The sequence below is a fragment of the Mobula birostris genome, chromosome 8 (genome assembly GCF_030028105.1).
Source record: "Mobula birostris isolate sMobBir1 chromosome 8, sMobBir1.hap1, whole genome shotgun sequence".
NCBI classification, from domain to species: domain Eukaryota; kingdom Metazoa; phylum Chordata; class Chondrichthyes; order Myliobatiformes; family Myliobatidae; genus Mobula; species Mobula birostris.
The window spans coordinates 110252547-110274640 of NC_092377.1; the positions used below are offsets into that span (position 1 = coordinate 110252547).

At 41.1% G+C, this 22094-nt stretch overlaps 1 protein-coding gene across 3 annotated transcripts in view; it reads right to left on the minus strand.

Moving 5' to 3' along the window:
* Positions 1-22094, minus strand: part of unc93a (unc-93 homolog A) — a 75954-nt gene that overhangs the window by 19085 nt on the left and 34775 nt on the right. For 2 of the 3 annotated variants that reach the window (XM_072265965.1, XM_072265964.1), the window contains 3 exons: positions 14286-14421; positions 6208-6339; positions 74-4106 (listed from right to left, as the gene is read on the minus strand). In XM_072265965.1, the coding sequence (XP_072122066.1) occupies positions 3769-4106; positions 6208-6339; positions 14286-14421 (606 nt within the window). In that variant the 3' untranslated portion in view covers positions 74-3768. Of the gene's footprint in view, positions 1-73; positions 4107-6207; positions 6340-14285; positions 14422-22094 lie in introns of those variants that run through there. The other variant, XR_011886904.1, reaches the window with a different exon arrangement.

Genomic DNA, 22094 nt, shown 5'->3' on the forward strand with positions numbered 1-22094 from the left:
GCCGACATTTACGTGCCGGGCGGCACCTAATTAATTAGCTTGTTTATTTCGGCTTTTTTCTTAAAGATGTGCTGGGTGTGTCCCGGCTACCGCTGTACCACTGCATTCTTCGCAGATCGGTATCAGTCGGCGGCCTGGAGGGTGGGGACTACCGCACCACCCCAACCTCCGACGACTCAGCCTAACACACCATCATCAGTGTGCTCGACGTCTTCCCAACTCCTGTAAGTGATACTACACTGTACATACATATAGGCTGTGTGTTTTTATGTGTTATTTGGTATGATTTGGCAGCTTCATAGTTTAAAGGTTACTGGAGAGAATGTTTCTGCCGAAAGCGCTTGCGTGAGATTTTCGCTACAGAGAACAGTGCGGGCAATGATTGTAGAGAAGTGATTTCTACTTTATATATGCTGTGTATTTATCATATCATTCCTGCTTTTACTATATGTTACTGTTATTTTAGGTTTTATGTGTTATTTGGCATGATTTGGTAGGTTATTTTTGGGTCTGTGAACGCTCACAAACTTCTCCCACATAAATTAATGGTAATTGCTTCTTTGCTTTATGACATTCCCGCTTACGAACCGTTTCATAGGAACACTCTACCTTCGGATGGCGGGGGAAACCTGTAACTTGTACTGAATTATTTAAACAAACAAGAATGCTTAATCAATAACACACATCAAAGTTGCTGGTGAACGCAGCAGGCCAGGCAGCATCTCTAGGAAGAGGTACAGTCGATGTTTCAGGCCAAGACCCTTCGTCAGGACTTCGTTCACCAGCAACTTTTATGTGTGTTGCTTGAATTTCCAGCATCTGCAGAATTCCTGTTGTTTGTTGTTAAGCTTAATCAATAGTATAATTATAATATTACTCAAATATTACTGAAATGTTAAATGTGCAACAGGTAAGTTTTAAATTTTATTTATTGAGAATATTGTTACCTGTGGTCATCATATAACTTATTGCCTGTTTGGGACAGCATTGAAGGTCCTCCATCTCTGTCTTCTGTCTGTCTGTGCCCATCTTCTCGATTGTGCCTCAGGTGTGGTTCAGGGTTTCATTTCTGCCTCTACGGAACAGCACCAAGTTGTCTTTGGTCTCCCGCGTTTCCTCCACCCTTCAGAGATCCAGTGAAGTGCTATCTTGATGATAGAATTGGCCTCTCTTCTCATCACGTGCCCAATCCATCTCCAGCATTTCCTTGTGATGATTGTGGCTATGTCCTCTTGATGATCCTGAGGAGTAGAGTGTGGTTGGAGACCTTTCTTGGCCAGAAGATACGAAGGATCTACCGGAGGGTCATGGCGCAAAATGATGACAACTTGGCAAGGGTGTTTTCTGTCATGCACCAGTATTCTGACTCATACTGAGTGTGGACAGAACACATCTCTGGTACAGCTTCACCTTGGTGTGGGCACTGTACTTGGTTGTTCATTGTTCTGCAGATGTGTCTAACTTTGCTGCATCTCTGCACTGAGTGTCATCCTTGGTCCCACCAAGCTGAATGATACTGCCCAGTTAGATGAATCTGCTGGTGCTGGGTAAGTCGTGCCATATGCCTTGATGGGAGGAGGAGATTTTACATTGAGGGTCTTGGTCTCAGTCTTTCTCTAACTGACTCCGAGTCCAACTTGTTCACCAAAGGTACACAGGCACTGAGCTTTCTCTTGCATGTGCTGGTGTGTAAATGATAGTAATGTGAGGTCATTGGCAAAGACAAGGTCTTTCAAAGTAGAGAATAGAGTCCACCTAATGCCTCTCTGCTTATCTTTCACTGTTTGCCTCATAACCCAGTCAAACACTAGGTTAAACAGTATTGCTGACATCACACAGCCTTGCATGAGTCTGTCTTGACTTCAAAGCTCAAGTTGCTGTCCCCAACTAAGCAGGTAAAATTAGCATAGAAACTCTGGATGTGCTGGACAATTTTGGAAGGGTTCCCATATGATCTGAGAATTTGCCAGAGGCTCTCCCTATCAAATATCTTTTCAAAGTCCACGAGATGTGCATATAGTTGTCTCTGCCACTGTGTACTGCTCTATGATATTATACAGTGTGATTATCTGGTCGACACAGCCTCTGTTCTTCCTGAAGCCAGCTTGCTCCTTCCTCAAGCACACATTGACAACATCTGTAATCTGTTGCACAATGAGTTGGCAAGAATCTTGCTGAGCATTGACAGAAGTGTGATGCCACACTAGTTGTTGCAGTCACTTCATGCCCCTTCTTGGGGATCCAAACAGTGACTCCCATTGCCCATTGGATACTTGTCCTCATTCCCAGCTTATAGCAAACAGTAGTTGCAGGATGACTCCTGCAACTTTGGGTTCAGCTTTGAACAGTTCGGCCTTCAAATTGTCATGTCCTGGAGCTTTGCTGTTCTTTAGTTATTTATTCGCAGCACCAATATCTTCTTTCTTGGGTGGGTGGATCTGTGTTCATGTTGAGGTCCTCTGCTGCCTTTTGTATGTTAGGTTCTTCACCTGGTGGTGGTCTATTCAGTAATTCTACAAACTACTCTCTCCATTGTGCTTGTTGCTCTTTCTCATTTGTCATCATATAAACATTTACAAAAACTATTTGAGTTAGTATGGAATTCAGGACAGAAAACAGTCCCTACTTTAGACTCAATGTTTTGATGCTTCCACTTCTACAGAAACTCTGAGTTGGCCTTTCAGTAAAAGTTCTCCTTTATTTACATTTTTGCTACGACTTTTCCACTTTCACTCAACTCATCCAAAAAGACCTCATGCACTTTGTAACACACACAAGATGCTGGAGGAATTCAGCAGGCCTGGCAGCATATATGGAAAAGAGTAAACAATTGACATTTCAGGCCGAGACCCTTCACCAGTCCTGATGATTTAAACCTCCGCTTTAAATATACCCAATGATGTGGCCTCCACAGTCACGTGTGGCAATTAATTCCACAGATTCACCACCTTACTCTTGTGTCTCCTCTGACCTTTTAATTATGCTTTTGGTTATCTTTCCTTTCTCCAGCTAGATATTACTGAGAAATGTACAAAACAAAATCTATAACGATCTCAACAAAAAATATGGATATATCTTGTAAAAACCTTTTGATAAGAATATTAGACATCTATTGTCAACAAACTGCTTCATTTTAAACACAAACATTGATTAGACCTCTCACCGAGGAGTGTGTTTTTAGTCCAGAAACATTAAGGTTACCAATTAATCATAAGGAATTGAATGGTATATTTGGCTTCAGTTACATCACATGATGGGAATTTCTTTAGGGAAGATCCATTGCTATTAATGCACCATAAAATATCCATAAAACTGAAATATTTTAACAATTGTTTGTATCAGGGAATCCCTCATCAAACTAATTGGATGTTGGACTTCAAAATACTTATACTGTAAGCTGCTGGAAAATCCTTGTTCCACAATTTCAACTTCTCATTAACACATTTATACCTGCAACCAGCTAGACAAGAGATTCCATTAGTGGATCAAATCTATGAACAATAAACAGCCTCTTGTCTCTGCCACCTGGTGATCTGCTAACATTTTTAAATATAACAATAATTATTACAGTTGAATTATCTGATTCAGTTAAAGACTGAAGATTTCAAAAACCCATCTGGTTAATTTCAAGTCAATAAAATAGTTTTATTTTAAAATATTTTCAATTATGTAAATTATAAACAATACATATAAAATTATAAGGGTGATTTAAAAAAAAACTGATCTTCAGTCATTAACTGAAACATCTGTAAAAGTCAATACAAATCTTCAAAACTTTACTTCGGAGATTGTGGCGTGTATTTCAATGTCACTCTCAACAACAGGTTTTTCAATTTTAGTTTCTACTTCCAGCATCTTTTTGATTTTAGTCTTTTGAGGAAATATTTGTGAAGCAGCTCCACGCCCTGCTTTTGAGTATTCAATATATTCCACAACACCATATAAAGTCATGCCTGTTAACAGGACAATCAATAAAATAATCAGCTTGATCTTTATGCACAAAAAATTTGCATAAGCAAATGCAATCACAAATCCCACAGATTCCCACAATCGGTAGTTGGAAAATGCTGCTTCTTTGTGCTCCAGGAATAGAACTCCGTAGAGGGCTTGAAGGAAAAAAAATATCATTATCACTTTTCAAAATTCTTCTAATTTTTGAGTATCATCTGTCATTCAATTTATTTTCTTCCACATTTTTTTGCCCCACGGGCAGTCATATATAATCAGGGTCCATTTTATTAGGCATCTCCTGTACCTAATAAAGTGGACACTGAGTGTATGTTCATGGTCTTCTGATACTTCAAGTTTTGACATGTTGTGCATTCAGAGGTGCTCTCCTGTACACCATTGTTGTAATGTGTGGTTATTTGAGTTACTGTTGTCTATCTGTCAGCTGGAACCGATTTCAGGCATTCCCCTCAGTCCTCTCTCCCTCATTAATAAGGCATTTTCATCTATAGTACTGCTGCTGACTAGATGTTTCTTGCACCATTCTCTGTAAAGTCTAGAGACTATTGCGTGTGAAATGCCCAGGAGATCAGCAGTTTATGAAATACTCAAACCACCCCCTCTAGCACCAACAATCATTCCACGGTCAAAGTCACTTAGATTACATTTCTTCCCCATTCTGGTGTTTGGTCTGAACAACAACTGAACCTTATGACCATGTCTGCATGCTTTTATGCATTGAGATGCTGCTGTGTGATTGGCTGATTAGATATTTGTATTAACGAGCAGGTGTACAGGTGTAACTAATAAAGTGCCACTGAATGTACCGTGCATACAACATGGAGGGTGATCCAATATAGAACACACATTAAATTGTTCACAATCCAGTTTCATGTTTGGAAGTAGAATTCAAAGGTTAAGACAAGATGTCCAGGACAAGTTGGCAAATTGGATCTAATATTGGCTTGGTAATAGGAGGCTGAGGGTGATAAAGCAGGGCTGTTTTAATGATCGGAAACCTGTAACCAGCGGTGTACCATAGGTATCAATGCTGGGAAAATTATATAATGTTTGTTGTCAATTTGGATGTGAATGTAGGAGGTATGATTAGTAAGCTTGGAAACAACAGAAAATGCTAGTGTAGTTGATTATGGGAAGGATTGTCATGGGATACAAGACAGCAATCAACTACATTGGATTGAATTTAAACTGGGTGTGTGGGATGATATATTTTGCGGGGTCTAGTTAGGGTAGAACAGACATGAAGAATGGTAGGACCTTGAAGTGTATTGAGGAACAGAGGCACCTTGATGCACAAGCCCAAGTAGTCCTGAAGGTGGCAGTATAGTTAGGTAAGGTGGTGGAGAAGGTATGTGGGATACTGAGCCAGGCACAAAACATTGGAACAGGTTACAACTTTATAAATCAAAAATGGGATGAGTTTATAAAGCATTGGTTAAAAAAAGCTAGACAAGTGAATACACCACACTTAAGTGAGATGTGATTACACAGGAGAGGTTGCAGAGGAGATCCAACACGTTGCCAGAAATAGAGCATTTCAATTATGAGGAGAGGCTGAGTTTTCCTTTGAGTGGAGGCGGCTTCAGGGGACATGATCAATGTATTCAAAATTAAGAAGGTCATAGATAGGATAGATAGTAAGAAATGTTTCTCTATAAGAGCTAGAGGGCATAGATTTAGGGAAAGGAGTGGAAATTGAGAGTGGCTCTGAGGAAGTATGTTTCACCCAGAGTGGTTTTGAAATATGAAGAGCACTGCCCAAGTGGGTAGAGGAGATGGGTTCTTTGACCATTCAAGAAGCATCTAGATGAGTATTTGAATTACCAAGACATAGTGGGTTACAAGTCATGTGCTGATCAATAGAATTAATATAGATGGGTATTTGATGTTCCTAAGGAAACATTGGACTGAAGAACTTCAGTGTGTCTATGCTGTAGCAATCTATGTGAATGAACCAAATGTTGGTTACCTGTCAATCCCAGATGAAGATCTGTAATTAATTTAGATTACTTTGTAGAGATCTGTTTTCACTTTGACACAAAAGAATCTTTTTTTTTCTGCTGACCTGTTACCTAAATTATACTGACCACACAGTAAAGGCAGAACACATATTTATACCAAAAAATCTGACCTTAACTTAATCTTCCTTGCAATAACAGTTCTTTTTCAATATTAATCTTAATTTCATTTTTAATTTAATAATAATATTATCTTATTGCTTATTACTTTTCATCATACCATTAGTTTGTGTCTGCCAGATAGCATCAGCCATTCCCCAAAGAACGGGAAACACAAAAAACACCGGTAGTTGATTTGGATGTGGTTTCCATAAAAGCAATGAAATTATTGATGCCAGATTGACAAGAGTTGCTGTAACATGAAGCAAATGAAAGTGGTAAGATTATTGTACAGTAATATACATATAATAGACCTTTATATCTTAAAATCATCGAGTGGAATTACTGAAAGTTTGCACCAATTTTTGGTGTAATGTGCAACAAAACATAGTTTTCTGAAAGCTTTAGTCTGCTCCATGGGTGTTTATTGGATGAATTAATAATAATCATAGTTTCACTAACCCTTAACCTCCCCACCCATTCCTTTTAATATAATTGGTGAGATTGTTTATGGAACAAATATTACAGCTACTTAAACGATTTACAAATTGGAATTGGTTTATTGTCATATTATTCCCCACCCCCAGAAGTTTTCATGTTTTATTGCTTTACAAGATTGAATCACGGTGGATTTAATTAGGCTTTTTTGACACTGATCAACATGTCAAAATGGAAACAGATCACTACAAAGTGATCTAAATTAATTACAAATAATTGATTGCCTAAGTATTTACCCCCTTTAATATGACACACCAAATCATCACTGGTGCAGCCAATTGGTTTTAGAAGTCACTTAATTAGTTAAAGTATCCTGTATGAACCTGTGTGCAGTCAAGGTGTTTCAATTGATTATAGTAAAAATACACCTGTATCTAGAAGGTCTAACTGCTGGTTAGTCAGTATCCTGGCAAAAACTACACCATGAAGACAAAAGAAAACTCAAAGCCACTCTGTAAAATAGTTTTTGAAAAGCACAAGTCAGGAGATGGTTACAAGAAAATTTCCAAGTCACTGAATATCCCTTGGAGTACAGTTAAGTTAATTATCAAGAAGTGGAAAGAATATAGCACAGCTCTAAATCTGACTAGAACAGGCCATCCTCAAAAACTGAGTGACAGTGCAAGAAGAGGACTAGTGTGGGAGGCTACCAAGAGACCTATGACAACTTTAGTGGCTGAAATGGGAGACACTGTGCATACAACAACTGTTGCCTAGGTGTTTCGCCAGTCACCGCTTTCTAGGAGAGTAGCAAAGAAAAAGCCACTATTGGAAAAAAAAACACATAAAATCTCGGCTAGAGTTTGACAGAAGGCATGTGAGAGACTCTGAAGTCAGCTGGAAGGAGGTTCTAAGGTCTGATGAAACCAAAATTGAACTTTTTTGGCTAGCAGACTAAATGCTGTGTTTGGCGTAAGCCAAACACCGCACATCAACAAAAACACAGCATCCTTACCGTGAAGCATGATAGTGGCATCATGCTGTGGGGATGATTCACTATAGCAGGCCCTGGAAGGCTTGTGAAGGTAGAGGGTGAAATGAATGCAGCAAAATACAAGGAAATCCTGCAGGAAAACCTGACGCAGTCTGCAAGAGAACTGCGACTTGGGAGAAGATTTGCTTTCCAGCAAGACAATAACCCTAAGCATAAAGCCAAAGCTACACGGCAATGGCTTAAAAACAACAAAGTTAATGTCCTGGAATGGACAAGTTAGAGTCCAGACCTCAATCCAATTGAGTATTTGTGGCTGGATTTGAAAAGGGCTCCTTTCACTCACAATCCCCATTCAATCTAACAGAAACACGAGGAATTCTGCAGATGTTAGAAATTCAAGCAACACACATCAAAGTTGCTGGTGAACGCAGCAGACCAGGCAGCATCTCTAGGAAGAGATTTGAAAGTGGGAGGGGGAGGGGGAGATCCAAAATGATAGGCGAAGACAGGAGGGGGAGGGATCTGACAGAGCTTGAGCAGTTTTGTAAAGAAGAAAGGAGAAAAATTGCAGTGTCCAGATGTGCAAAGTTGATAGAGACCTATCCACACAGACTCATGGCTGTAATTGCTGCCAAAGGTGCATCTACTAAATATTGATTTGAAAGGGGTGAATACATACAGTGGGCAATCAATTATTTTGTTTTATATTTGTAATTAATTTAGATCACTTTGTAGAGATCTGTTTTCACTTCGAAACAAAAGAATCTTTTTTACTGCTGACCTGTGTAAAAAAAATAACTCCACTGTGATTCAATGCTATAAAACAATAAAACATGAAAACTTCTGGGGGGGGGGGAGGAGTTGAATGCTTTTATAGACACTGTACATTTAACCAATTTGCCCTGAGATCAATAAAGTATGACTATGACTATGACTAACAGCTTGTCTTGCTTACTATTCATACTGATCAAATTAACAGTGCTTTGATGTAGAACTAGGTCAAACAATAACAGTGCAAAATAAAGTGTATAGCTACAGAGAAGGTGCAGTGCAGGTAAGCAATACAGTGCAAGATCTTAACGAAGTTGATTGTGAGATCAAGAGTCCATCTTATCATACTTAAATAGATTTTAGAAGTATGATATCTCTCCATGAAATTTTCCTTTCTGCTTGCTGTACCTGCATATTAACCTTCTGTGATTTGTATCCAAGTTCTATAACCTCCTCCATCCCTGCTCTAAACTGGCCTCCACTATTTCAGTTATTTTTGTTATTTCATTATTAATACCTGCACCTTTAACTGTCTATATCCTGCAGGTTCCCCCCTAAATCTTTATACTTCACCTTCACCTATTGAGCAGGTGAAAAGGGCTCTGGGGAAAATCAGACCTGGCAAAACGTTGGAACCGGATGGTGTGAACCCCAAGGTCCGGAAGGAGTGCGCTGAGCAGCTGTGTGGAGTTCTCCAGTGCATTTATAATCTGAGTCTCAGCCTGGGAAGGATCCTGACGGTGTGGAAAATATCGTGTGTGGTCCCAGTACCCAACAAGGTCTGCCGGAAAGTCTCGAATGACTACCACCCAGTGGCCCTGACCTCACACATCATGAAGTCCCTAGAGTGGCCGGTCCTGGCTCATCTCCGTCCCCTGGTCAGATCAGCCATCCATCCTCTGCAATTTGCCTACCAGGAGCACATTGGCATCGACGATGCTGTCATCTACCTGCTGAACAGAGCCTACTCCCATTTGGATAAGCAGGGCAGCTCTGTGAGGATCATGTTTTTTGATTTCCCAATTGCCTTCAATACCACACAGCCCTCATTACTGGCAGAAAAGCTCTGTTCAATGCAGGTTGGCACTTCCATTGTATCCTGGATAAAGCACTACCTGACTGGCAGACCACAATCTGTGTGGCTTCAGGGCTGTGTGTCAGGCATGGCTATAGGCAGCACTGGGGCCCCACAGGGGACTGTATTGGCTCCCTTGCTGTTTATCCTGTATACCTTAGACTTTAGATACAACGCTGAATCATGTCATTTGAGAAATTCTCTGATGAGTGGGTGCATAAAGCAAGGACAGGAGGATGAATACATGGCCCTGGTGGAGGACTTTGTCAAATGGTGTAAGCTGAATCATCTGCAGCTCAATATCAGTAAGACAAAGGAGATGGTGATGGACTGTAGGAAGACTAAGCCTGCACTACTCCCCGTTACTATTGACAGTGAGGACATGGATGTGGTGAGGACTAACAAGTTCCTGGGGCTGCACCCAGATGACAGACTTGAGTGAAGCACCAACACAGAGGCTGTGTACAAGAAGGTCAGATTGGCCTCTGCTTCCTGAGGAGACTGAGGTCCTTTGGAGTATGCAGGCCTCTCCTTCACATGTTCTATCGGTTCATTGTTGCCAGTACAATCCTCTATGCAGTGGTGTGCTGGGGCAATGGTATGAACACAGGTAAACCAACTGGCTCAGTAAACTGATTAGAAAAGCTGGCTCTGTTGTAGGAGTTAAATTGGACAAACTGGAGGATGTGGTAAAACAAAGGACCCTCTGGAAAATCTTGGCAATTCTGGACAACGTCTCTCGTCCTCTGCATGCCACCTTGGCTGAACAAAGGAGCACATTAGTAATAGACTAAGACAACTGCACTGCTCCAAAGACTGCTATATGAGGTCATTCTTACCTCAGCCATTAGGCTCTATAGCCGGGGAAATGATGACCACCCCCCCCCCACCCCATTAGACTTTTATTAATCTCTGTTTAATAAACCTCTGTAATAGCTAGATGTGGTAATGGGGACATGCTCCCACTACCTATGAAATGCTCCCAGATGTTGGTATTCTGCAGGGTTCCGTGTTGGGACTGCTTCTTTTCATGTTATTTGTCAGTGATTTAGATGATGGAATTGATGGCTTTGTGGCCAAATTTGCAGACAATATAAAGTGGAGAGGTGGTAGTGTTGAGGAACTAGTGAGTCTGCAGAAGGATTTGGACAGATTAGGATAATGAGCAACGAAGTGGCTCCGAATACAGATTGAATATATAGTGCAGGGAACTGTATTCCCATGAATGAGCGGGAGGGGAAATTTCACTGAAACCTATCAAATATTGAACGACAACACACATAAAAGTTGCTGGTGAACGCAGCAGGCCAGGCAGCATCTCTAGGAAGAGGTACAGTCCATGTTTTGGGCCGAGACCCTTCATCAGGACTAACTAAAGGAAGGAAGAGCTGAAGAAATTACAGATGGGGAGCCGTGAGAGATGGTTTCACTGAACTCCTGTCGAAGGTCCCGTTTAAAGACCTAGAAAGGGTGGACGTGGAGAGGATGTTTCCTGTAGTGGGGAAATCTAGGGTCAAAGGACAGTCCTTTAGAACTGGGCTAAGGAGGGATAACTTCGGCTAGAGTATTTGTGGAACCAGTTGAACAAAAAAAAAATCTCTGTGAGGCCCTGGAGAAAATGTTTTGACTTCAAGTTAAAAGATTCTTGGATTTAAAAGGAAAGTGAATCTTTGGAAAAATCATGTTGCAAGTGGAAATCGTGAAATATTTCCACTGTTGCTTAGTTTTGAGAGTGACGAAGGATCAGAAAGTCTCGAGTCCTATTGAAAATCACCTGGAAGAACTGCAGAACAAAAATGAACAGTATTTTTCCTCTCTTTCAACACAAGTGTATGACTGAGTGAGGGACTCTTTCTCTAAGTCTTATACACAGCCTCAGAACTTGACTTTGAGAGTAGAGGAAGAATTTTGTGAGCTGCAGTCTGATCGTGCAGGTTTACTGGCCTGCCCCTGGACGAGTTCTGGGTTTCTGTGAAAGAAGAGTATCCTGCCATTCATACGAAAGCAATGGACATTTAACTGCAGTTTTCAACTTCTTACATGAGTGAGCAAGCTTTCCCTTGTTTAATAAGCATCAAGAGCAATGTTAGAAATCATTTCATTCCAGTTGAAGGTGAAATCCGTGTGTGCTTATCTCAAGTTCAACCCAGAATTAAGTATTTGTGGAGTAAAAACAAGCACAGGTTTCACATGCTAGGCTTGTATTTGAACCTGATTATGTCACTTAGTAAGAAAATGTTTTTTCAAAGTCTTGTATAAAACTATGTCTTTTTATTCATGTTGTTTTGACTTATACTTTTAGTAACTTTACTATTTAACATTGTCAATAAATTTTCATGTTGTAAATCACATTAATTAAAATCAATTTACAGCCTTTATTTAAAATAAATCCACTGAGCCTACCTTCAGAAATATTAAATCCCATTTTGGCTTAAGCCAGTTATTTAACAGATATTTATTATGTTTGCCTTATGAGTTTTTAAAATTTATGAAGGGGAAAGAAAGAAATTAATTTCAAGGAAGGCAAGCTAAGTTTAACTACCAGCTTTTTTTCAAGAAAGGTTGGCTAAAAATTCATTGACAGAGAGCATGGACAATTATTTTTGGATTACTATATCTACAACTTGATCATGCTAATGTACTGTGAGCTGAGATACAATAATTTTTATGCAGGGTTTCCCTGAGACCTGAAAATTAATTCAAGGGTTCCTCCAGGGCAAAAAGGTTGAGAAAGGCTGATCTAGATTGTCAGTCAAGACAATTCTGAAGATCCAGAGACCTATAAATCATTCCTAACAGTAGCCTGATAAATTAGAACTGAAATAAGACCATAAGATATAGGAGCTGAATTAGACCATTTGGCCCCTCAAGTTTGCTGTGTCATTTCATCATGGCTGATCCAATTCTCCTCTCAACCCCAGTCGCCTGCCTTCTCCCTTATCCCTTCATGCCCTGACCAATCAAGAACCTATCAACCTCAACCTTAAATATACATAAAGACTTGGCCTCCACAGCCGCCTGTGGCAAAGAATTCCACAGATTCACCACACTCTGGCTAAAAAAAATTCCAACTCATCTCTGTTCTAAAAGGACGTCTCTCTATTCTGAGGCTGTGTCCTCTGGTCTTAGACTATTCCACTGTAGGAAACACCCTCTCCACATCCCCTCTATCAAGGCCTTTCACCATTCATTATAATCTATGGTTGGTGGTAAGAAAAAAACTTAAAAACAAAATCGGCCTCCACCTCCCCCTCCCACTTTCAAATCTCTTACTAGCTCTTCCTTCAGTTAGTCCTGACGAAGGGTCTCGGCCCGAAATGTCGACTGTACCTCTTTCCAACTCTTGGCTCCATCCCTCCCCCTCCTGTCTTCTCCTATCATTTTGGATCTCCCCCTCCCCCTCCCACTTTCAAATCTCTTACTAGCTCTTCCTTCAGTTAGTCCTGACAAAGGGTCTCGGCCCGAAACGTCGACTGTGCCTCTTCCTAGAGATGCTGCCTGGCCTGCTGCGTTCACCAGCAACTTTGATGTGTGTTGCCCAAAACAAAATCCGCAGTGTTTTTAATAAATAAATATATATCTTCCAATAATTTTCCCAACTCCAAGTAGATTTTTGTCATTTGTTTATCTCCTCCATCTGTATTTTTCAATATGACTTTTTTTCACTGTGTTCCCTGTTTTCAGTTGCCTGTATGATCATTGAAGTACCTCCATGCCCAGACATATGATGGAGCAGAAACCCTTATCACATATAGGAAGTGTCTGAATGTACACTTCACCTGCAAAATTGGCAATCAGCTAATGGAAAGTGGCATGAGTTCTTTTTTGATCAGCATAGACACAGTCAGCTACCCAGCTGTACTGAGCAGAACTTCCCTGAAATATGCTTCAGTCATTCTGAAGCTGCACACATCAATTGTTCCTGATGTTTTCCAAGTGAGCTGCAAATGAATATGGAATGTTATATATTATCTCAGATGTTGTTCGCAGGATTTGTTGGAGCCACCCTCTCACTCTAGGTGTCACAGTTCCAAGTGCTCCTACCAGCACCAGGATTAGTCTGCTTTTAACTTCCTAAGTCTTTTCTATCTGCTCTTTCAAGCCTTGGTATTTCGCCAGCTTCTCATATTCTTTCTGCCTGATGTTACTGTCATTCGGGATTGCTACATCTACTACTACTGTTTTCTTCTGTTCCTTGTCCAGTATTACTATGTCTGGTTGGTTGGATATATCTTTTCTTTCATGGCCTACATCACAACATTCTCACCTAGGACACAACTTCCTTTGCTATCAGGAAGGAGATATAAGAGCCTTGGATCTCACACCACCAGTTTCACGAACAGTTATCAGGCTTCCAAACCATTGTGGATAACTTCACTCACCTAAAGTCTGGACTGATTCTACAAGAACTCTACAACTCAATATTATTTATTTATTTATTATCATTATTATTAATTTATTTTTATATATGTACACTTTGTCTTCTTTTGCACATTGGTTGTTTGTCCATTTTTGTATGTAGTTTTCAATGATTCTATTGTATTTCCTGGTTCTGCTGTGAATGTCCATAAGAAAATGAATCTCAGGGTGGTACATGATGACATATACCTACTTCGATAATTTACTTTGAACTTTTAACTTTTCCCAGACACGTGCAACCCTCTTCTTTCTGATGCTGCCTCTCCCCTCTTCTAAGCACTGTTTCTCTTCACCTCCCTTGTTTCTTTCCCTCATATCTTCACAGAAAAGTTTCCTTCATAAAGTCAATTAATATAGGAGATACAATCCAACTGAGTGGTTTCTTATCAGACAATGACAATGTATTAAATTTGGTAACTAGTATGAACAGTTTCTTGGTGGATTAGACCTCAGATGTTCTCTTGAGTCCTGTCAGTTTAAAAATAAAAACTACTTAACTCACCATAGAAGAACAATGGAATACGTCCAGTATATTTTGATAATTTTCCAAAAGTTAGAGAAAAAACAGAGTTAAAGGCACCAAAGCAGATCATGCAGTAACCAACGTATTGTATTCCAAGGGCACAGGTGATGTAGGCCTATCAACAGAATTTTAAAAAGTGCATCTGGTTAAAGAATCTGTATGTGAAGCTAAATATTTAAATGAAATTACATCAATGCACCTGGGAATCTTGTAGAAAAACACAACTATTCTAAATGCCTACTACCTGCTTACCAAGTAAAAATATTAATTGTTGTAGCTATCAATTGCAATCAATCAGCTTCCCATAAATGTTCTCACAATAATAAAGTGACAAATGAGTGTCGAGTTAGCATCAGACAACTGTTACCAAAAATTTGCTCTTCAGTGCTCTGTCTACAATCATCTACATGACTTTAAACTTGATTAAAATGGTCATTTAAAAGAAAAGCTTGATTCCTGAGGTATGAAAGTAAGTTATGTAAGTTACAATAGCCCAATGGTTACTTTCCCAGTAGTCTAGAAGTCTGGTCTAACAATTCATAGTCATGAGTTCAAATCCCAGCAGAAATTTAAATTCAATTGCTTAAAAAAAGTTCTTATCATGGCGGCATGGTAGCGTAGAGGTCAGCACATCCATTGCTGTACAACGGCAACAATCACCAATCGGGGTTCAATTCCCATCGCTGTCTGTACATAGGTCGTGCTTGTGAACTTGGGTTTCCTTCAGGAGTTCCATTCTCCTCCCATGTTCCAATGAGAAACCATAGAAACCATAGAAACTACAGCACAGAAACAGGCCTTTTGGCCCTTCTTGGCTGTGCTGAACCATTTTCTGCCTAGTCCCACTGACCTGCACACGGACCATATCCCTCCATACACCTCCCATCCATGTATCTGTCCAATTTATTCTTAAATGTTAAAAAAAACCCGCATTTACCACCTCGTCTGGCAGCTCATTCCATACTCCCACCACTCTCTGTGTGAAGAAGCCCCCTCTAATGTTCCCTTTAAACTTTTCCCCCCTCACCTTTAACCCATGTCCTCTGGTTTTTTTCTCCCCTTGCCTCAGTGGAAAAAGCCTGCTTGCATTCACTCTACCTATACCCATCATAATTTTCTATACCTCTATCAAATCTCCCCTCATTCTTCTACGCTCCAGGGAATAAAGTCCTAACCTATTCAACCTTTCTCTGTAACTGAGTTTCTCAAGTCCTGGCAACATCCTTGTAAACCTTCTCTGCACTCTTTCAACCTTATTTATATCCTTCCTGTAATTTGGTGACCAAAACGGAACACAATACTCCAGATTCGGCCTCACCAATGCCTTATACAACCTCATCATAACATTCCAGCTCTTATACTCAATACTTTGATTAATAAAGGCCAATGTACCAAAAGCTCTCTTTACGACCCTATCTACCTGTGACGCCACTTTTAGGGAATTTTGTATCTGTATTCCCAGATCCCTCTGTTCCACTGCACTCCTCAGTGCCTTACCATTAACCCTGTATGTTCTACGTTGGTTTGTCCTTCCGACGTGCAATACCTCACACTTGTCAGTATTAAACTCCATCTGCCATTTTTCAGCCCATTTTTCCAGCTGGTCCAAGTCCCTCTGCAGGCTCTGAAAACCTTCCTCACTGTCTACTACACCTCCAATCTTTGTATCATCAGCAAACTTGCTGATCCAATTTACCACATTATCATCCAGATCATTGACATAGATGACAAATAACAATGGACCCAGCACTGATCCCTGTGGCACACCACTAGTCACAGGCCTCCACTCGGAGAAGCAATTCTCTACTACCACTCTTTGGCTTCTTCCATTGAGCCAATGTCTAATCCAATTTACCAGCTCTCCATGTATACCTCGTGACTGAATTTTCCTAACTAACCTCCCATGCGGGACCTTGTCAAAGGCCTTACTGAAGTCCATGTAGACAATATCCACTGCCTTCCCTTCATCCACTTTCCTGGTAACCTCCTCGAAAAACTCCAATAGATTGGTCAAACATGACCTACTACACACGAGGCCATGTTGACTCTCCCTAATAAGTCCCTGTCTATCCAAATGCTTGTAGATTCTGTCTCTTAGTACTCCCTCCAATAACTTACCTACTACCAACGTTAAACTTACTGGCCTATAATTTCCCAGATTACTTTTCGATCCTTTTTTAAACAACGGAATAACATGAGCCACTCTCCAATCCTCCGGCACCTCACCTGTAGACAGCGACATTTTAAATATTTCAGCCAGGGCCCCTGCAATTTCAACACTAGTCTCCTTCAAGGTCCGGGGGAACACCCTGTCAGGTCCCGGGGATTTATCCACTTTAATTTTCCTCAAGACAGCAAGGACCTCCTCATTTTCGATCTGTACAGTTTCCATCATCTCATTACTTGTTTCCCTTAATTCCACAGACTTCATGCCAATTTCCTTAGTAAATACAGATGAAAAAAACCTATTTAAGATCTCCCCCATTTCCTTTGGTTCCGCACATAGCCGACCACTCTGATCTTCAAGAGGACCAATTTTATCCCTTACAATCCTTTTGCTCTTAATATACCTGTAAAAGCTCTTTGGATTATCCTTCACTTTGATTGCCAAGGCAACCTCATGTCTTCTTTTAGCCCTCCTGATTTCTTTCTTAAATATTTTCTTGCACTTCTTATACTCCTCAAGCACCTTATTTACTCCCTGCTTCCTATACACGTCATTCAACTCCCTCTTCTTCTTTATCAGAGTTACAATATCCCTTGAGAACCAAGGTTCCTTATTCCTATTCACGTTGCCTTTAATCCTGATAGGAACATACAAATTCTGCACTCTCAAAATTTCTGCTTTGAAGGCTTCCCACCTACCGATCACATCCTTGCCAGAGAACAACCTGTCCCAATCCACGCTTTTTAGATCCTTTCTCATTTCTTCAAATTTGGCCTTCTTCCAGTTAAGAACCTCAACCCTAGGACCAGATCTATCCTTGTCCATGATCAAGTTGAAACTAATGGTGTTAGAATCACTGGAACCAAAGTGCTCCCCTACACAGACTTCTGTCACTTGTCCATAAGACCATAAGACCATAAGACAAAGGAGCAGAAGTAGGCCATTCAGCCCATCGAGTCTGCTCCGCCATTTTATCATGAGCTGCTCCATTTTATCCTATTTAGTCCCACTGCCCCGCCTTCTCACCATTACCTTTGATGCCCTGGCTACTCAGATACCTATCAATCTCTGCCTTAAATACACCCAATGACTTGGCCTCCACTGCTGCCCGTGGCAACAAATTCCGTAGATCCACCACCCTCTGACTAAAAAAATTTCTTTGCATTTCTGTTCTGAAAGGGCGCCCTTCAATCCTGAAGTCATGCCCTCTCGTACTAACTCATTTCCTAACAGGAGATCCAATATTGCATCCCCTCTAGTTGGGCCCTCTATATATTGATTTAGAAAACTTTCCTGAACACATTTTACAAACTCTAAACCATCTGGACCCCTAACAGTATGGGAGACCCAATCAATATATGGAAAATTAAAATCCCCTACCACCACAACTTCATGTTTCCTGCAGTTGCCTGCTATCTCTCTGCAGATTTGCACTTCCAATTCTCGTTGACTATTGAAGTAGCCATGCTATCATAGTGCCGGAAGTGGGTTGACACTTGCAGCTTACACCAACACATCCTCAGACTGTTTCGGTTGCCGACGCAGAACTTAATGATTTGATATTTTCATGTACATATGAGAAATAAAGCTAATCTTCAAAAGTGCCTTTTACACCACCGGAGGACAATGTATTTTGATGATGGCAGGTTGGTAAGCTTATTTGCTTAGGAGAAGTTTAATTTGAGGTCCATTGTTGATGTTGATAGCTTTGACCAGCAGCCAATCCGGACATAGGATTTGGAGTGGAGGGGACTTCAATCAAGTCCACTGCCTGAGAATAAAAAGCAGGAGCAGGTCACGGCAGCGTAATAGAGCTTTGACTAGCGACCGATCAGGGCATCGGAAATTTGGAGAGGAGGGGACTTCATCAGGTCCATTGCCCGAGGATAAAAGGGCTGTCTTCCGGGAAGTTGGGATCTGTACAGAAGGGATGGTTTGCACCTGAACTAGAGAGGGACCAATATCTTAGTGGGAAGGTTTGTTAATTCTGCACGATGAGGTTTAAACCAGAGTTGCAGGGGGATGGGAACTAGAATGGCAGAACAGATAGTGGAGAGGTTGTGGAGGCAGATGTTGGTGAGACCTCAGACAAAGTCAGGAATCAAAAGGTTGAGCATGGTGTGACAAAATATAAAAGGGTGTATACAGGACTGAAGGTATTGTATTTGAATGCACGCAGTATATGGAATAAAGTAGATGAACTTACAGCACAGTTGCAGATAGGCAGGTGTGATGTTGTTGGCATCACTGAATCATGGCTGAGAGATTATAGCTGGGAGCTTAATGTCCAAAGATACACATTGTACCGAAAGAATAGGCAGGAAGGGAGAGGGGGTGGTGTTGCTCTGTTGGTTAAAAAATGAAATCAAATCATTAAAAAGAGGTGATATAGGGTTGGAAGGTGTTGAATCATTGTGGATAGAGCTAAGGAACTGCAAGGGTAATAAGACCCTGATGGGAGTTGTATACAGACCCCCAACAATAGTAAGGATGTGGCTTACAAATTACAATGGGAGAGAGAAAATGCATGTCAAAAGGGCAATGTTATAATAGTTATAGGGGACTTCAGTATGCAGGTAGATTGGGAAAATTAGGTTGGCGTTGGCTTACAAGAGAGGATTTCTAGAGTGCCTACGAGATAGCTTTTTAGAGCAACCTGTGGTTGAGCACACTAGAAGATCAGCTATTCTGGATTGTGTGTTGTGCAATGAACCAGAATTGATTAGGTAGCTAAAGGTAAAAGAACCCTTGGTGACTATGATCATAATATGATTGAAAGGTTGGAGTCGATTGTTAAGGATGTGTTTTTGCGGTACTTTGAGGCACATGATAAAGTAGTCTGTAGTCAGCATGATTTCCTCAAGGGAAAGTCTTTCCTGACAAATCTGTTGGAATTCTTTGAAGAAATAACAAACAAGATAGAGAAAGGAGAATTGGTTGATATTGGGTACTTGGATTTTTAGAAGGTTTTTGACAAGGTGCCATATGTGAGACTGCTTAACAAGCTACGAGCCCATGGCATTACAGGAAAGATTGTAGCATGGATAAAGCAGCAGCTGATTGGCAGGAGGCAAAGAATGGGAATGAAGGGAGCCTTTTCTGGTGCAGGTGACTAGTGGTGTTCCACAGGGCTGTGTGGTGAGATCAATTTACATTGTATGTCAATGATGTGGATGATGGAATTGATGGCTTTGTTGCAAAGTTTGCAGACCATATGAAGGTAGGTGGAGAGACAGGTAGTTTTTAGGAAGTATGGAGGCCACAGAAGGACTTAGACAGGTTAGGAGAAAGGGCAAAGAAATGGCAGATGGAATACAGTGTTGGGAGCTGTATGGTCATGCACTTTGATAGAAGAAATGAAAGGATTGATTATTTTCCAAATGGAGAGAAAACACTAAAAACAGAGGTGCAAAGGGACTTAAGAGTCCTTGTGCAGGATTCCATGAAGGTTAATTTGCAGGTTGAGTTTGTGGTGAGGAAGGCAAATGCAATGTTAGCATTCATTTCAAGAGGACTCAAACATAAAAGCAAGGATGTAACATTGAGACTTTATAAAGCACTAGTGAGGCTTCACTTGGAGTATTGTGAGCAGTTTTGGGCCCCGTATCTTAGAAAGGATGTGCTGAAACTGGAGAGGGTTCAAAGGAGGTTCACAAAAATGATTCCAGGATTTAATGGCTTGTCATATGAAGAGAATTTGGATCTGGGCTTGTATTCACTAGAATTCGGAAGAATGAGGGGTGACCTCATTGAAACCTATTGATGGTGAAAGGCTTTGATAGAGTGGATGTGCCTCAGAATAGAGGGGTGTCCTTTTAGGACGGAGATGAGGAGGAATTTCTTTAACAGGGAGTGGGGAATCAGTGGAATTCATTGCCACAGGCAGCTGCGGAGGCCGTCTTTATGTATATTTAAGGCAGAGGTTGATAGATTCTTGATTGCTCAGGGCATGAAGGTATATGGGGAGACTGGGGCTGAGAGGAAAATTGTTTCAGCCATGATGTAGTGGCAGAACAGATGCGATGGGCCAAGTGGCCTAATTCTGCTCCTATATCTTATGGTCTTATGGTCCTATTGAATGAGTTGACGATGACTCTGAATGTACACATACATGGAAACTGTCAGTGACTGAGGTTCAGTAGCCTTGGTTCTGAAGTGGGTGTGTTGCTGGTTAAACAGTTTCCTTTGTCCTGTAGGTTAACTCCATTCCAGGAGGAAGCTCATTGGAGGTAAGATGCAGCATTATAGCAAAAAGGATACATGATACATAAACCTTATGGGTTGAGTGAGGAACCATGGGATCTTGATATTCAGGTCCAAGGATACTTATAGCAGTAAAGTGGGGCAGGGCTTAAAATATAAGGGCAGGGAGGCTATGGTAAAATGTTAGACTGCAGCAGAAGAACCGGGACTGCACTATATGAAGGAAATTAATGGACTGATTTGGATGCAAAGGATGGTCATAAGGATGTTGTCTGGGATGGAGCTCTAAACAAAAACCTTCCTTTCAATAGACAATAGACAATAGGTGCAGAAGTAGACCATTCGGCCCTTCGAGCCTGCACTGCCATTCTGAGATCATGGCTGATCATCTACTATCAATACCCAGTTCCTGCCTTGTCCCCATAACCCTTGATTCCCCTATCCATAAGATACCTATCTAGCTCCTTCTTGAAAGCATCCAGAGAATTGGCCTCCACTGCCTTCTGAGGCAGCACGTTCCACACCTACACAACTCTCTGGGAGAAGAAGTTCCTCCTCAACTCTGTCCTAAATGACCTAACCCCTATTCTTAAACCATGCCCTCTGGTACTGGACTCTCCCAGCATCTGGAACATATTTCCTGCCTCTATCTTGTCCAATCTCAATCAGATACCCCCTCAATCTCCTTAATTCCAGCGTGTACAAGCCCAGTCTCTCTAACCTCTCTGCGTAAGACAGTCTGGACATCCCAAGAATTAACCTAGTGAACCTACGCTGCACCTCCTCCACAGCCAGGATGTCCTTCCTTAACCCTGGAGACCAAAACTGCACACAGTACTCCAGGTGTGGTCTCACCAGGGCCCTGTACAAATGCAAAAGGATTTCCTTGCTCTTGTACTCAATACCCTTTGTAATAAAGGCCAACATTCCATTAGCCTTCTTCACTGCCTGCTGCACTTGCTCATTCACCTTCAGAGACTGATGAACAAGTACTCCTAGATCTCTTTGTATTTCTCCCTTACCTAACTCCACACCGTTCAGATAATAATCTGCCTACCTGTTCTTGCTCCCAAAGTGTATAACCTCACACTTATTCACATTAAGCGCCATCTGCCAAGTTTCTGCCCACTCACCCAGCCTATCCAAGTCACCTTGAATTCTCCTAACATCCTCATCACATGTCACACTGCCACCCAGCTTAGTATCATCAGCAAACTTGCTGATGTTATTCACAATGCCTTCCTCTAAATCATTGACGTAAATCGTAAACAGCCGTGGTCCCAATACCGAGCCCTGTGGCACCCCACTAGTCACCACCTGCCATTCTGAGAAACACCCATTCACTGCTACCCTTTGCTTTCTATCCGCCAACCAGTTTTCTATCCATGTCATTTTCATTTTCCAAGAGAATTAATATT